Genomic DNA, 16,466 nt, shown 5'->3' on the forward strand with positions numbered 1-16,466 from the left:
GTTTACTGCGTTGAGATGCATTCAAGGCCCCTTAGAAAATAATCCCTCCCAAAAGGCATGTATAAAGCATGTTACAAATGTCCGCCAACGTGGACACATGGGTATAAACTGAAGCTCAAGGGTTCAATAATTCTGCTCAAAACTTGCTAAACTGGATACTTTTCAAATTAGCATTTACAAGCTGGGATTAAACAGAACATTTTGCGTAGTAGAGCTCACGTAAGCAAAGGTGCGGGATGCAGTGACATCATTGACCTTATATGGGTGCATGCCTATATTTGGTAAATTACATGTTCCTAATATGGCTATGAGGTCAAAGAAGGTAAATGATGTCAGCACAAGTATCCTGCCCCTTTTTTTACATGTATTGCCCATGTTCGGAGGAGCTCAGGCTTGGATCTGGTTCACCTAGAGCTCATCCATACTAAACTCCAGGCAAACAGTTGCATTACACAGATAAAAGGAGAACTATGAGGTGAGTGATTTTCACTCATCATCATAGTTCTAGCCGACCTGTGACAATGAAACTGTCACATGTCCGCTCAATAGATCGGGAAGTGAGTGAACACATACCGGCGCTCGCTCACTTCTCGATCCTGTCACTGCAGAGAGCCGCCGTGACAGGGGAGGGACTGGATTCCCCCCTCCCCTGTCCGATCCTCCAGCGCTGACTGGCGGAACGGATGGGGGAGGGGGCGGGTACAGCTGGCTCTGCCTCTAGATAGGCAGAGCCAGTTGTCACTCACGCAGCTGGGTGGATCCAGACATAATTGTCGCAATCCGTTTCAGCTGCGGCTTCTCAGTATACCGCTCTCGGTATACTGAGCTTTGGGTAACGGGAGGACGCTAGTTTGTGTCCTCCCATTAATCTTAGGAGAACTATGGGGAAAAGCCCTAACCCCATAGTTCCTGTGTAAGCTTTGCTGTAGATTGGACGAGACTGGTATCGTATTGAAGTGCTTACACAGCCTGCATTTCAAAAATACATGTCATCATATAATATTAATTTCACTACATTCATGTGTGTTTTTTATATATGCCTAGAGTTAAGCTTTAATGACTGGATAAGATGTGTATTGACCTACTCATGTCAAGACTCCTGTACAATTTAAAGAACTCTGGGCAAAAGTCTTAACCCTTGCAGTGGGGCTACCCATGCACTGCAAGGGTGAAGTAAACATTTTTGTCTGAGTCCTAAAATAAAAAAGTTACACTCACCAGAACCTCAGAGCCTGCCGGCTGTTACAGCACTCTCTCCAGCCTGGTTTCTCCTCCGCTCCAGCGATGGTATGCCCCTCAGTGTCCTCACGTCCTATACACTGTGTATAGGACATGGTGACTCATGGATCTTAGACCACTGGAGCAGAGGGGGAGCAAGGCAGAAGGGACCAGTCTAACAGCAATCCGGCTCTGAGGATCAGCTGAGTATAACTTTTTTTTATTTTAGCACCTAGACAAAAACAAGCAGTTAACAGTAGCCCCACTGCGAGGGTTAAGGGCACTTTTGCCCGGAGCCCTTCTTTAATATGCATGTAGTTGGTTGTACAATTCAACTGTAAAGTCTGTGGCCTGTGCAAGGTACCTAAGCTTAAAGGAGAGCTATGGGGTAAGTGTTTTTCCCCATAGTTCTCCTAAGGGTCATGGGAGGACACGAACTAGTGTCCTCCCGTGACCCAAAGCTCAGTATACCGCGAGCTGTAGCTGTACTGAGACCGCCGCAGCCGGGACAGATCCCGACATTACTGTCGAGATCTACAAAGCTGCGTGAGTGACAGCTGGTTCTGACTATCTAGAGGCAGAGCCAGCTGTACCCCGCCCCCTCCCCCGTCCGTTCCGCCAGTCAGCGCTGGAGGATCGGACAGGGGAGGGGGGGAATCCCTGCAGGGAGCCGTGAGTGACAGTTACGGCTCTTTGCAGGGACATGATCGAGAAGTGAGCGAGCAAAGGTACAGTATGTGTTCGCTCACTTCCCGATCTATTGAGACAGTTTCATTGTCACACGTCGGCTCGAACTATGAGGGTGAGTGGTTTTCACTCACCTCATAGTTCTCCTTTAACTAAGCTGTTTTAAAAGGTTTCACTATAATAGAAACAATATATATATATTGTACATTATTATACAATATAAACAGAATTCTAATATAACATACATAAATCAGAATAACTAGGTACATTTACCTTTCCACAGTGCGATTACACCACATATAATGATCAAAATAAATATAATGATCATAACTTGAAGAAATGTCCAGGTCCAGCCATGCTTTTCTGTAAGACAAAAAAAAATGGATTAAACAAATTGTTAACATCTTGAGATTATGATGTTATATTTGGCCCAGCTGAGCAGGGATGTCTGTACTAATGATTCTGAACAATTCATGGCTGGATGTGGAGAAATATGTCATGTCTGTAAGTGGCTGTTTGCTTCAAATAAAAGTAAAATATGATCAATACTTTTCTGCTCTGGAGAAATCAAGCTGGCCACAGACTGAACCCTTGTTATTTTATTTACAGCTTTGAGCTTTGCTGTTGCTACTTTTTAGTCTATGAAGTTATCACATAAGTACAGGCACTGGCTTCCACAGCGGTGACAGACAAATAAAACAAAATGGGGCATTACTAAAAGTGGAGCAGACAGAATTTGGAGCACCTGCACCCAGTAACCAATCAGATTCTCTCTTCAGCTTTTTCAGTTAAAGGAGAACTGAGGTGAATGATTTCCACTCATTCTCATAGTTAGAGCCGTCACAGGCCGGCGCTATCCTGATCGTCTCCCTGCAGTGAGCGGTGACTTTTAGTCACCGCTCCCCACAGGGATTCCACCTCCCTTCTCCGATTCTCCAGCGCTGAGTGGAGGAACGAACAGGGGAGGGGACTAGATAGGCAGAGCCAGCTGTCACTCACACAGCTGGGTGGATCTCCACAGAATTGCCAGGATCCGTCCCGGCTGCGGTGCTCTCAGTATATCACAGGCAATAGCTTGCTATATACTGAGCTTTGGATCACAGGAGGAGGTTAGCATATGTCCTCCCGAGACCCTAAAGAGAACTATGGGGAAAAACACTTACCCCACAGTTCTCTTTTAAGCTTTGAAAATGAAAACTAGAAGCTGATTGGTTGCTATGTACAGCTGCTCCAGATTTTGTCTGCTTCATTCTTAGTAAATTCCCCTTACTGAGAATAACGTGCTCCTTCTGCAAAATACAAAGCTACTTAAAGGTGAACCTTTGTCTTGCACACACAGGGCAAAGCAACAGGTTAACTATAATGCAGACCTCTCCAGCAGCATACATTTGCCTTCCTTTCATTCCCCCCACTGTTCCATCCATCCACCGGGAATGAAAAGAAAGCCTTGTGTAACCTATGAATTGCTGTAGACATAGCTAACAGGTCTATTGACTTCCCTGCAACATGGTTGATTGGTCCAGCACTGTCACATGCTCCTCCATACCCAAAAGGACGTCTGCAAGCTCCCAGTGCTGAATGGTGTGGCGGGGGAGCGAAGGAAAGACAAGTGTGGGGAAAGTATTAAAACAGAATTTCGGGCAAATCAAATCTTAACCCTTGGAGTGGGGTTACCACTAGCACTACAAGGGTTAAGTGCTCATTTTGTCTAGGGAGCTAAATAAGTTATACTCACCAGAACTGCGATCCATGCTTGCTCTTGGACCGCTCCCTTCAACCTCGCTTCTCCTCCGCTCCAGTGGTCTAAGTTTCCGTGAGTCATCACGTCCAATACACTGTATTGGACGTGCGGACGCCTAAAGAGCTGGAGTGAAGGAGGAGCCAGGCTGGAGGGGGCTGTGAAAGAGCAAGCCAGGATTGCGGTTCGGGTGAGTATCCCCCATACTCACCACTCCACTATAGCACCACTCCAAGGGTTAAGATTTGATTTGCCTGGAGTTCTGCTTTAAAGCTATTAGATCAGCCGTACAGTCAGATAACTAGTAGTTTCAGAAGGAAGTCAGCAATGGCCGCTCCCCTGTGTTACTTCTTTTAAGATGGTTTTACTTTACAACTTCACCTCTCATTTTTTGTTCTTTCTCAGAAGAATGTAATGAAGGATTCTTCATGGTTGTTATGAGGCAACAGATGTTTAGAAGGTATGAGAAATGACGCCTGGTGCTGTCTGGGTCCATGGTAGATGCTGCATTAGTGGCATGTATCTGTGTATACTATTGCAGTAAAGTGTAATAAAGTGGCCATGTATACATTACCTAGAACTGTAAGGGTCACTTTCTTCTTTATTGATATGCTGAGGCTTTCATGTTCCACGCGGCAGGTGAAAGTGGAGCCGCTGTCCTGCAGGGACGCTGTGTACAGGAAGGAACCGGAAAGGCTAAAGGTACCATCACGATTGTATTTGTGGCTGCTATAGATGAGGTTTGGCACTAAAGTTGGCAAAAATCCTCCATGTTGGCCTTCCTGGAGCCATTCAATATTGACATTCAGAGGATAATAATTGGAAGCATCACAGACAAACTTCTGTTCTTCTCCCTCTGTCAGTGTCACCGATTCTACATTTACAGACACAACTGGGCTTTCTGCAAAGAAAGATATTGTATTATTCTTGTTTATTACACAAGTAAGAACAGAACGTGTAAATTAAAGGAGAACTATGAGGCGAGTGATTTTCACTCAACCTCATAGTTCGAGCCGACGTGTGACAATGAAACTGTCACACGTCGGCTCAATAGATCGGGAAGTGAGTGAACACATACCGTCGCTCGCTCACTTCTCGATCCTGTCCCTGCAGAGAGCCGTGTCTGTCAATCACGGCTCCCTGCAGGGATTCCCCCCCTCCCTGCTCCGATCCTCCGGCGCTGACTGTAGGAACGGGCGAGGGAGGGGGTGGGTACAGCTGGCTCTGCCTCTAGATAGGCAGAGCAGCTGTCAATCATGCAGCTGGGTGGATCTTGACAGTAATGTCATGATCCGTCCCGGCTGCGGCGGTCTCAGTATACCGTGAGCTGTAGCACGCGATATGCTGAGCTTTGGGTGATGGGAGGACGTTAGTTTATGTCCTCCCGTGACCCTGAGGATAACTATGGGGAAAAACACTTACCCCATAGTTCTCCTTTAAACATTTATATGCCTGCTTATTTTGAGGATCACTGCACCCACACAGTAATTGTGAGTAGGGCTGTGCAAATTAACGATTCATTTCTCGATTAATCGTTAATCTTTTTGATCGATTAAAATTTTTTTTATCGATTAAAATTTTTTTTAAACTTTCTGCACGAGCACCAGCCAAGGCATTGGCCTAAACACATACAGCACAGCAATGAAGCAATAAAATTAACTAGGATCACACTAATCCAGCACGTTATTATTCTGAGTTGCCCCACTCAAGCGGCGGCCATATTGAGTGGGGCACGTGAGATTAATAACGTGCTGGATTAGTGTGATCCTAGTTCATTTTATTACTTCATTGCTGTGCTGTATGTGTATAGGCCAATGTAGTTGGATCTGTATGTGCATTATAATTAATCGATGAATCGATTAAAAAGAATTTCGATTAATCGAACACAAAAATTTTAATCAGCAACAGCCCTAATTGTGAGCAGTTAAAGGATCAGTCCACCCCAAACTTGAAAGTGTATGTGAATCCAAAAAGCTGCCCCTTGTAGCTCCAGAATTACTGAGTTCAGTTAAAATCATATAACTGGCACAGTGCTCTAATAACTAAGATAAGTAATAATTCAAACTGATATTTTAGATTCTATAGTAAAAAAAAATGCCATGCACATATACAGTATATTCTAGAAACAACTGTAATAAAACTCAGTATAGTTGGCTTAAACATGCCAACGTATTAGCTGGTGATCTGGACATTCTTACATTATGTATAATGATAAATCCCATACCTCTGATTTCAAGGTTAATCTGTTGTTCAGCATAGAGAGATCCCACGGATACAGTGCAGGTGAATTGTCCTTGATTTTCCAGTGCCACATTGGTCACACTAAGAGAAGCAATCCCCTTCTGTATTTTCTCCACCTGCATCACACTATTTTTTCTGTGATACTCCAACTGCTTTGTGGATCCATTGTAAGACAAAAGTTTTAGGTTTCGCCTTCCTGAACCCTGGAAATGCCATGTAACCGAAGCTTCAGCCTTGTGATCCACTGTAAAAGCGCAGTCCAAAACTACGTTGTCATTAAGTCTGGTATAGATATGAGGAGTGTGGGTACTTGTCGTAAATGTAGCTACAGACAGAAGAAAAAAACAAAGTTCTATGTACTGTAGATACAATTTATTAAAACAGTTCATAGGATCATTAGAAAATGATTTAAAGTGGCAGTAAAGCATTTAAAAATAAATAAATAAAAACGGGAGCTTTTAGCCATAATGTGCTAGTATGCACAGCATAGTGAACACTTGTGGACTGGCTACTGTATTAAAACGGCAGGTCCACTGGTGTCATTGGACAGCAGAGAGCTGCGGCTTTAGACATAGAACCGATCCAACCGGCTCTGTGTCCTCAGGTCACTGTGATTGGTCACCACAGCAATCACATGACAATGTTTACAATGCAAAGTCCTCCCCTTCCTCTTACATCGGAGGCAGGGGACAGTAAAGCGAGTCATGAGCAGATGAGTCATCCATTCATTACATACTAGAGGTAAAACAAGCTGCAGCAGCAAAAAAAACAAAAAAAAACATTCTACTCTGTTGTGTGTGTTAACTAGGGCTGCACCGATAAAAAATGTTTTGGTACTCGCTGATACCGAATACCGATACTGGAAATCCCATTATGAAAGCTGGGCGGCGCATAATGACTCGAGGAAGCATGGAGTCGGCTTTCTGGCCAATCAGGAAGCCGGGGGAAGGTAATGACTCGCTGCCCGGCTTCCTGATTGACCAGCTTTGTGACCATTCAGGAAGCTGAATGGTGAGTCATTACACGCCGCCCGGCTTCCTGCTTGGTTAGGAAGCCGGTTCCATGTTCCCTCGTCACCATGTGACATGGGAGCATGTAGCCAGCTTCCTGGCCAATCACAAAGCTTGGGGGCAAGTCATTACCCGCCCCCCAGCTTCCTGATTGGCTGGGAAGCCAGCTTCATTCTCCCTGGTGACAAAGGAGCATAGAGCCTGCTTCACGGCCAATCAGGAAGCCGGGCGGCTTCCTGATACTGGAAGTTCTGGTATCAGGATAGGCATTGGGAGCATTTGGTATCGGTGCATTCCTAGTATCAACCCTTACATGATGGGATATGTACTCTTAAGAAATTAAGATTGCATCACATCAAGTAGGAGGAAAAGAGACACAAAGCACAATGGAAATCCAGGAAGATGATGAAAGTGATGGGCAGACAGAAGGCAGCACTCACTACATGAAAGGGATTTTTCCAAATAAGCTTTGATTACATTATGAAAAACAACTCTAGTGTGTATTCCTATTACAATGCCGATGTAATAACGGGATAGTGTATGGATAGTATATGCTGGGACTTTACAACTCCTTTAAGTGTTAGCAGGGGAGAAGTGAACAGTGCAGCTTCCACAATGTAGGTACACTATACATGAGCAGGCTTGTTCAGTAAAGCATCCCTCCAGTAATGAAGAGGCGCAGAGTGCAGTAATCCACAGCAACCAATCAGATTTCACTTTACTGATGTCATAACTGTAAAAGGGGAACGTTGTTTGGTTGCATTTGGTCACTGCACCTGGCTCTTCGACTAAGTCTTATAACGGTATCCTGCTCTAAACTGCGAAGGACGACTGGTGCGGCTTAATCACAGAAGATGGTGGTGATACAAAGTAAAGATTGGGAAAGACTGACCTACAGCATCATGTATGTCATCATCTCTCTCTGCTGTCGATGGTGTCTGGGTAAGAATGGTGAAGAATGTTGACATCTGAAACTTCTCATCGGTGTGTTGTGTTGTGACAATATACCAAGAATCCTGTGTATTGTCAGAGGGAGGAATATCAGGCCATAACACCTGTATGTTGTCTGTGAAATAAGACTTGATCTTACATTTCAGCTTTTCTAGATCTGCTTTCAGAAATGGCATCAGATTTATCGACGAATCTGCAAAGAGAGTTCACTACAGTGAAAACAAAGAAACATTACAGGGTATCTAAAGCCCAAACCTTTTTTTCCATTTTGGATATAATAGGTAACAGTGAAGCCCTGTCAGTTTTTATTTACTATCCATGTTCTATTGGGGAGATTTCAATGTACTTCCTTTCCCCGCTGGAAAAGGTTTTCTGCTATTTCTGTTCTAGTGACAACTCAAAATTTGACTGCTTATTTTAAGGATCGCTGTACCCATACAGTAATTGTGAGCAGTTAAAGTCCACCCCAAACTTTAAAGTGTACTGTATGAGAATCCAAAATCTATTTTTCAGTATGTTTGGCATCTTGTCTCACTTGACTCACTGTACACATTTTTCTTAAAGTGACACTAAACTCAAGTACCCTAATTATCAACAGAAGTGTATAGAATCTTATTAGCGTATCACTCAGCGGTGGATCCTCAAATCATCTCTGAATTGGTGCTGACACTGTCTTTCCTTCTGGAGGATGGCTACTTTTGTTCCCCATGTGCGTGCTGTAAAGTAGCCACCACTCCAAGCTCACTCCTGTGATGGACTACAATCTCATGTTTAGTTTACTCATTTGTATTGAGATTGCAGTCCATCACCGGAGTGAGCTTGGAGTGGTGGCTACTTTACAGCACGCACATGGGGAACAAAAGTAGCCATCCTCCAGAAGGAAAGACAGTGTCAGCACCAATTCAGAGATGATTTGAGGATCAGAAACACAAATAAAATACATTTGTGTTAATATTTAGGGTACTTGAATACATTTTTGAAATTTGACTCCTGAGTTTAGAGCCACTTTTAGAGAAAAACAGGTATGCAGATTTAGAGAAGAACTCTAGTAATAACAACTACACTGTAAAGATCACATAAAGATCACTGTTACCTGTCCGACAAGCTCCATGCCCTTCAGCTATAAAATGCTGACTAAATTTTGGTATTGGTGTCTTGAACATGCATCTTCTGCTGTAGGCGATTTACTTTTTCCTGAGTGCAGCTGTACAGCATATACTTAGTCCCTATGATCCTCATCTCCATCTAGTGGCCATAATGTATTATTACAACACACTACCTTTGAAATAGTTTTTGGCATTATTTGCCCAAAATGAATGTTCACGGATATTCACAGGGTGAAGGGCCCTTTGAATTGTTTATAAACAGACCCCATGATGTCAGATAATCCCGCTCCTGTTTACTAGCCGGCTGTAAATCCTGCAGGCTGATCTGTGTTTGGATGATCTATTCATTTTTGAAACTGTAGCATATAAGCTGTACATTCATTTCAGAAATGTAACTCGTGCAATTCATTTACTAACCTAACTTAGAGAGAGTTATATGTTATGTGTTTTTATGGAATTTGTTTTTAACAGTTATTGTCTTTAGTAGAGAAAAAGAAAACAATTTAGGGAGCTGTTTAATGACTGAAGACTACCAGAGGTGGTAGCCTTTTGTAGAACATGTATCTGATGTATATTTTAATATTTAAATGGCATCAAAATACATTTAGAAATATTCTGTGTTTACCTATTTCCTAGCTTTATATTTTGCTAATCAATTTAATAGTTTTAGGCCGATTACAAGCGATGAAAACAATATATCTATAAATGGAGTCATAGTGACATCTAGTGGTTGTAATATGCATTACAATACTTTCATTTTCATCAATAGACCATATCAAACAGAGCCTGATTCCTTCAAAATATTACCTATATACTGTATTTTTATGCACGTGTATTTGGTTTTTAGTAATATATTTTACTTTATCACTGTTGTAGATTGAGTTTTTTTGTAAAGAGGCTAGGTTTCAGGATTCACTGATGAATACACTTTAATGTTGGGGTGGGTGGTACTGCATAGATCAGGTGACGAGCTTATAAAAGATTGAAATGTAAAGTTATAACACTGAAATAAAGTACAAAAACAAGGTTAAAAACCAGACATACCGGTTATGAAAACCACCACCGCCATGAAGGAAACATGTACTAGGAGAAATAGGTAGGTTGTCTCTCCTGAAAATGCTAGTCGCCTGGTTCTGCTGGACCCGCTGTTTTAACACTTTCTGAATTATTTAATAATTATATAACTATATACAATTATATAGTTGTATATGCATATCTGGAGTTCTGGATTAATTTTGATTGCACTTGCTGAATGTTTGCTGTGGGTCAAAAACTCAGAACTCATTGAAGGCTGAGACAACCAGGTAAATTGTAGTGTCATACGGAGGTCAGCATTGGATAACCCAGAGCAGATGGGTAAATTCTACCTATTTAAGAGAAACCCGCAGAGCTTTGTAAAGCCCAACTAAAGTCTAAAGATTTGTTTTTTCTAGTCCAGTATTACCATATGTTATTAACTGATCTTTGCTTTCTAAAACCTTTTCTCCTAATAGAAATGCTGATTACTGCTCTCTGACTTCAGTGGCCTGTGCTGACACAGCTGAGTAATAGCCACATCCTTCAACACCAGCGTCCTCCAACAGACGTGCAGTGCTTAGGGAGAGAGGAGGTGTGTTTAACTAGCTCTGATAGATTACTGGGTGCACTGGGCAGCATGGTCAAACTCTGGGTCTAATTGCATTTAGACATATTGACCAACTGCTCTAACAAGTAAGTGAAGGTAAAACTATAAACACGGAGCTTTTAGAACAATGTTTTGCTGGCTGAATATCTATTCCTGTGACTTAAAAAAGAACTCTGAACAAACCTCTTAATCCTTGCAGTGGGGCTACTTCTGCACTGCAAGGGTTAAGTGTTTGTTTTTGTCTAGGTGCAAAATTAACAAAGATATACTCACCTGATCCCTAGAGCTGGCTTGGTGTTAGATCAGTACCTGCTGCCCCTCTCCACCTCCACTGCAGTGTTCCAAGGTCCATGAGTCATCACGTCCTACACACTGGATATAGGATGTGAGGGATATTCTATCGCTGCAGCCGAAGCGGAGACAGGCTGGAGGAAGCGATATAACTGCCTGCCGTTCGGGTGAGTATAACTTTTATTTATAATTTTTATTTTTGTACCTAGACCAAAAGGAGCGCTTACCCCCACACTGCAAGGGTTAAGAAAAACTTTGCCTGGAGTTTTTCTTTAAATTGGGCTTAAAGTTTTTATATATATATATATATGCTACCAACAGAGGAGTACAATCAAATAATCTTCCACTAAAGAAAATATGTGACATCTGAAGATGCCTAAAAATCACCATGAAAATTTGCTTTTATTATCATTTTATTCTTATTGAAAAATGTAATATCAAACACTGTTCATTACACAGCCTGTGCGTACACTATCCTCTGCTAGCAGAATAATTTCCTACCAAAATCAGGAACATTGTGTAATATTATCAAACATCAGTCTCTGTCACGGAGTGCTACAAGAGTATAATTTGTGTTTACTTTTTTTTTTAAATAGTTATATATAAAATTGTACAAATGAACACATGCAATGCAGCATCCATAATTGGCACTGGGTTTTCTTTTAAAATTAAATTTAAATATAAATTAAAAGCCCAGCATTGCTTCAATAGGCTAGTTTGCAGGCACTCTGTTTATGAAGCAGACATATCTTTTTTTGGGGGGGCAGTTCCTCCCCTAATAATGCAGTGAATGTAGAATGACTTGTGCAAAACTGAGCTGCAAAAAACAGCCGCTTTGAGGTTACCGCCTACCTAGATAGCAAGGCTAACTTGCCACAAACTTGTGGCAGGGTTAAATTGTAATTCTTGTTAACTTGCTGCACATATTCTTGGAAAGTTGTAGACTTGCAGAACACTTGCAGCACAAGTTCTAGTTGACACTTTTTGAATGTGTAGCAAATTTGCTTGGCAAGTCTACAGCAAGAGTCCTGCAGGTCTTAGCAAGAGATCTGCAAGCTTGCTGGTCTGGAGACTTGCAATGCAGACTTGCTGTAATTGTGCAACAAAATTGTGAAGCTTGGCAAGTCTGTAATAGTTTAGCAAGTCAAACTTGCAGCTCAATTGCTTGCTATCTGGGTACCAGCTACAAGAAAAATTTAACGAAATTAAAAAATATATGTTTTTTAGTACTGAATAGAACAAAAATGTATGCACATAAAAATACAGAGCAAGTTTACCAAAAAAGATGAAGACAAAGTGATTTGTAGAAAAACATTTTCTTTCTAAAAATATGTTTTACATTCTGACCTTTAAAAACAAATGTCGGTCCTTCTAGAGTCTTGTACACTTCTGGCCTGCTACCCACAACCAGCCAGGCTTTTTGTGGAGGTAGACTTGCATTCATCCATTGACCCTCCTGAATTTTTTCATACTGACAATTAAGTTTTATAAATGCCTCCACTCCGAAGAACCAGCTTCCTGAAAAAAAAAAAAGCCAAGCTGTTTTTCTGAAAACCAATGTATGTATTCAGTATGACTTCTACTGCACATAGGACACCTAGCTGGATAGAAATATGAGAGCTATCCTCTTCATCCTTGCTTCAATGCAAAGTCACTGGCCCAGAACAAGTACATAGGTCAGGAGATGTCACTGACTGCGTACTTATTGCAGGTCAGTGACTCACAAAATAGAGAAGAAGGATAAGGATGAGGGCACCGAGCTAGATAATGTTCCTTAAAAAATTTACAATGCAATATCAGCTCCCATATTTTTCTTAAAGTTTATTTTTAATATTGCCATCCCTCTTATGTATTGGTTTGAAGCTTAACAGTATCCAAACAAGAGATGCTTTTGGTAATATTGTGTCTGTGGACAGCTAGGAGTAATCCAGTGTAACTCTTTCAGTAAAACATACCCTGACACGTCACGCTACATCTGAAATACACGGATCAGCCATAACATTATGATCACCCTCCTAATACTGAGTAGTTCCCCCTTTTGCCACCAAAACAACCTTGACCCAACGAGGCATGGACTCCACTAGACCTCTGAAAGTATCCTGTGGTGTCTGGCACCAAGCCGTCAGTAGCAGATTCTTTAAGTCCTGTAAGTTGTGAGATGTTGCCTCCATGGTTCGGACTTGTTTTTCCAGCACATTCCACAAATGCTTAATTGGATAGAGATCTGAAGAATTTGGAGGCCAAGTCAACACCTTGAACTCATTGTTGTGTTCCTAAAACCATTCTTGAACCATTTTTGCAGTGTGGCAGGGTGCATTATCCGGCTGAAAGAGGCCACTGTCATCAGGGAATACTGTTTCCATGAAGAGGTGTACTTGGTCAGCAACAACGTTTACATAGCTGGTATGTGTTAAAAGCAACATCCATATGAATGGCAGGACCCAAGGCTTCTGAGCAGAACATTGCCCAAAGCATCACACCACCTCCACCACCGTGCCTTCTTCCCATATTGCATCCTGTGTGATCTCTTCCCCGGGTAAGTGACACACACACACACACACACACAGCCACATGATGTAAAATAAAACATGAGTCATCAGACCAGGCCACCTTCTTCCATTGCTCCGTGGTCCAGTTCTGATGCTCATGTGCCCATAGTAGGTCCTGACAATTGCAGACGTGGGAACATCCCAAAAAGAGCAGCAGTTTTGGGGTTGCTATGACCCAGTCGCCAAGCCATCACAATTTGGCCCTTGTCAAAGTCACTCAAATCCTTACACTTGCCCATTTTTTCTGCTTCCAACATAAATTTTAGGGCTTAATGTTAACTTGCTGCCTAATATATCCCCACCACTTCCAGGTGCTGCGGTAACAAGATAATCAATGTTATTCACTTCACATGTCAGTCCTCATAATGTTATGGTTGATCTGTGTTTATTTCTGCTGTCTCTTCATTCAGAGGAAATATGTCATGAGACAAACACATGGGTTGCCAGTTCTTGCTGACCTGTCCTTTTTCCTGGATGTTTCTTAAGTTAGTACTATAAGCAAGCATGCATTCGGTACAGTCACAACAAAGTCACAATGATCGGGATGCCCTATTCTGGGACGTATAGAGAAAGTGGGACAAAACCAGGAAATGGCAGATGGAGATCCTCCTTGACCACCACGGATTGCTTTTTAGAGGCTAGCGCATGTGTTTTGTTTAAAGAGACATGTAAAGTTTTTCCCCTATCACGTTCTAAAGAAAAACTCCGGGCATTTAAAAAACTTTCCCTTGCAGTGGGGATACCCCCGAAATGCAAGTGTTAATGGTTTGTTTTTCTCTAGGGGATGGATTAAAGAAAATACACTCAACTGATCCTCGGTCCCGCGTCGTTCGGCACTCACAACCCTTCCCCTCCGCTCCGGCTGTGGAATGTCACTCGGCATCCTCACATCTAATGCAATTCAATGAACTGCATTAAACGTGATGACGTCAGCAGTCTTTAGACCACTAGAGCCTAGGGAAGAAGGGGCTAGGGGGCCTGTCTAGCAGCTCAGCGAGATCGAGGATCAGGTGAGTATATCTGCTTTATTCCATCCCCTAAAGAAAAACAGGCACTTCACCCTTGCAGAGCAGGGGTAGCCCCACTGCAAAGGTAGGTTTATTAAAATCCAGAATTTCTTAATTTTCAGTGTACATTGTAAGGTGCATGCAACATGCAGTGTACACTCTTGGCTCATTATGCAAGATAATGGGCCATGTGCTGGCATGCGCATGATGATCATCAGTGGTCATAGAGGATTGCCAAAGGACCCGGAAGAATCTGCAGTAGAGATGGTTGTGGGGGACGTAGCAGTGACAGGTGTCTGGACCCGTCCTTGCTGAAGGACAGCACAGAAGAAGCTTGGTGTGTGTTGTGCTTACTTGCAGATTATGACAACACCCAACCCCTACCTATCAAGTTTACTTTCATTTTAAAGAGAAAATTGATATATTCAAAGAAAATTGCTAGCAGAGTTTTTAGCAGAATAGACGATGCAAGTTTCGGACTATAAAACCCTTTGCCTTCTGTCCTATAAATGCTTTCATTTGTGGCTGCAGCACATGTGCAGTGCAATGGAACTCTCTACCCCAACCTGTCCGTCTATCTCCCACACTGACTGCCTTTAGGCGATCCCTTAAGACTCATCTCTTCAGGGAAGCCCATCCCACCTCAACCTAACCACTGAACAATCACTTTCTCAAACAATCATCCCTGCACAGCTACCTCCTCATGTATCACTTGCCCCTCCCTTTTAGATTGTAAGCCCTCACGGGCAGGGCCCTCCTTACCATCTTGTCTTAAATTGTATTGTGACTGTAATGTCTTCCTTATATTGTAAAGCGCTGTGCAAACTATTGGCGCTATATAAATCCTGTATAATAATAATAATGTGCACCCTGGCTTATCCCTGGCATCTGTAAAGCTGGCCATACACCTATAGATTTTCGATCAGGAATTTTCGTTGCTGCCAAGAACCCTCTTTCGATCCTAGCTCAAATACCCCATCATGCACAGACCAATGTTGATTTCGATAATCATTCGTCAACAATACTAACTCACTTAACTTTGCAGATCGACAGAATGGATTTTTGTTTGCGCATGTGCAGTGTTCTTGCTTCAATTTTTCTTGTAAGAAAACGCCACTAATCCATCAATTTTTGTATGATTTGAGAAAAAATGTTCAGCTTGATCGATCGAGGAAATCCAGCCAGAAGTACAATAATTAAAATTGTTGGTGTCCCATCAACTGATCGATTATCGTTAGCAAGACCATTCGTGTACGATTTCCGAGTGAAAATCAATAGGTGTGTTGGCACCTTAAGGTACCTGGAGTGTAGTCGGGTTGGGTGTGTTTCTTTTTTTTTTTTTTTTTTACTAACCCTGTATGAGATTGAGTCTTTTTTGCTAAGTGAATGTGCCCTTTAGTAAATCAAACACAGTGTATTCATTGGTGACCAAACAAGAGATTCCGATGCTGCAAGGCAAGAGTGCTAAGCATTGAGCCGATTATTATAAAGGTTTTACATGCATTTCTGCAGGAACTTCAGTGTGCCCAACTGTGATCTCTGAGCACGACAGGCTTATTAACAGTCACATATGCAGTATATATATCGTGACATGGTCACTTACCTGCTGTTAGAAGTACACAGATGATAATAGTTCGAGTCAGCCTGCACTCCATTGCAGTGCCTTAAAACGCTGTCTCGGTCCTTCACTTGTAACAACTTTTACTTTCGTTTCTACTATGCGAAAGCAGAAAGGTGGGGCATGTCCCAGCCAGTAAAAGATTAACCCCATTACTGCCAACGAATGCTCTTCTCGAAGATGGTGCTAGGGTTTCTATATTGAGGTTACTGTAACCTATTACTCTTTAAGAACTAATCCCAAGTTACAGCCTATTCATTGATCAATTTTCATGGCCTGTTATAGACACAGAGAGAGAGAGAGAGAGAGAGAGAGAGAGAGAGAGTTTATTATATAAAACAACAAAATGAATGCTAGAAATACCGCAACATAAAAAAGAGAGAAAAAAAAGGCTGAGGAATAATATTAAAACATTTTTAATTATTG

At 42.1% G+C, this 16,466-nt stretch overlaps 1 protein-coding gene across 1 annotated transcript in view; it reads right to left on the reverse strand.

Annotated features, from left to right (window-relative positions):
• Positions 1–16,082, reverse strand: part of LOC108785093 (natural cytotoxicity triggering receptor 3 ligand 1-like) — a 21,229-nt gene extending 5,147 nt beyond the window's left edge. The window contains exons 1-8 of the mRNA XM_018554100.1: positions 16,026–16,082; positions 12,214–12,384; positions 7,787–8,038; positions 5,868–6,209; positions 4,218–4,544; positions 2,673–2,678; positions 2,179–2,262; positions 900–969 (exon numbers count right to left, since the gene is read on the reverse strand). Coding sequence (XP_018409602.1) covers positions 900–969; positions 2,179–2,262; positions 2,673–2,678; positions 4,218–4,544; positions 5,868–6,209; positions 7,787–8,038; positions 12,214–12,384; positions 16,026–16,077 — 1,304 coding nt within the window. The 5' untranslated portion in view covers positions 16,078–16,082. The remainder of the gene's footprint in view (positions 1–899; positions 970–2,178; positions 2,263–2,672; positions 2,679–4,217; positions 4,545–5,867; positions 6,210–7,786; positions 8,039–12,213; positions 12,385–16,025) is intronic.
• Between the last annotated feature and the right edge of the window lie 384 nt (positions 16,083–16,466).

The sequence above is a fragment of the Nanorana parkeri genome, unplaced genomic scaffold (assembly GCF_000935625.1).
Source record: "Nanorana parkeri isolate BGI_ZX_2015 unplaced genomic scaffold, ASM93562v1 scaffold142, whole genome shotgun sequence".
Classification (NCBI taxonomy): Eukaryota; Metazoa; Chordata; class Amphibia; order Anura; family Dicroglossidae; genus Nanorana; species Nanorana parkeri.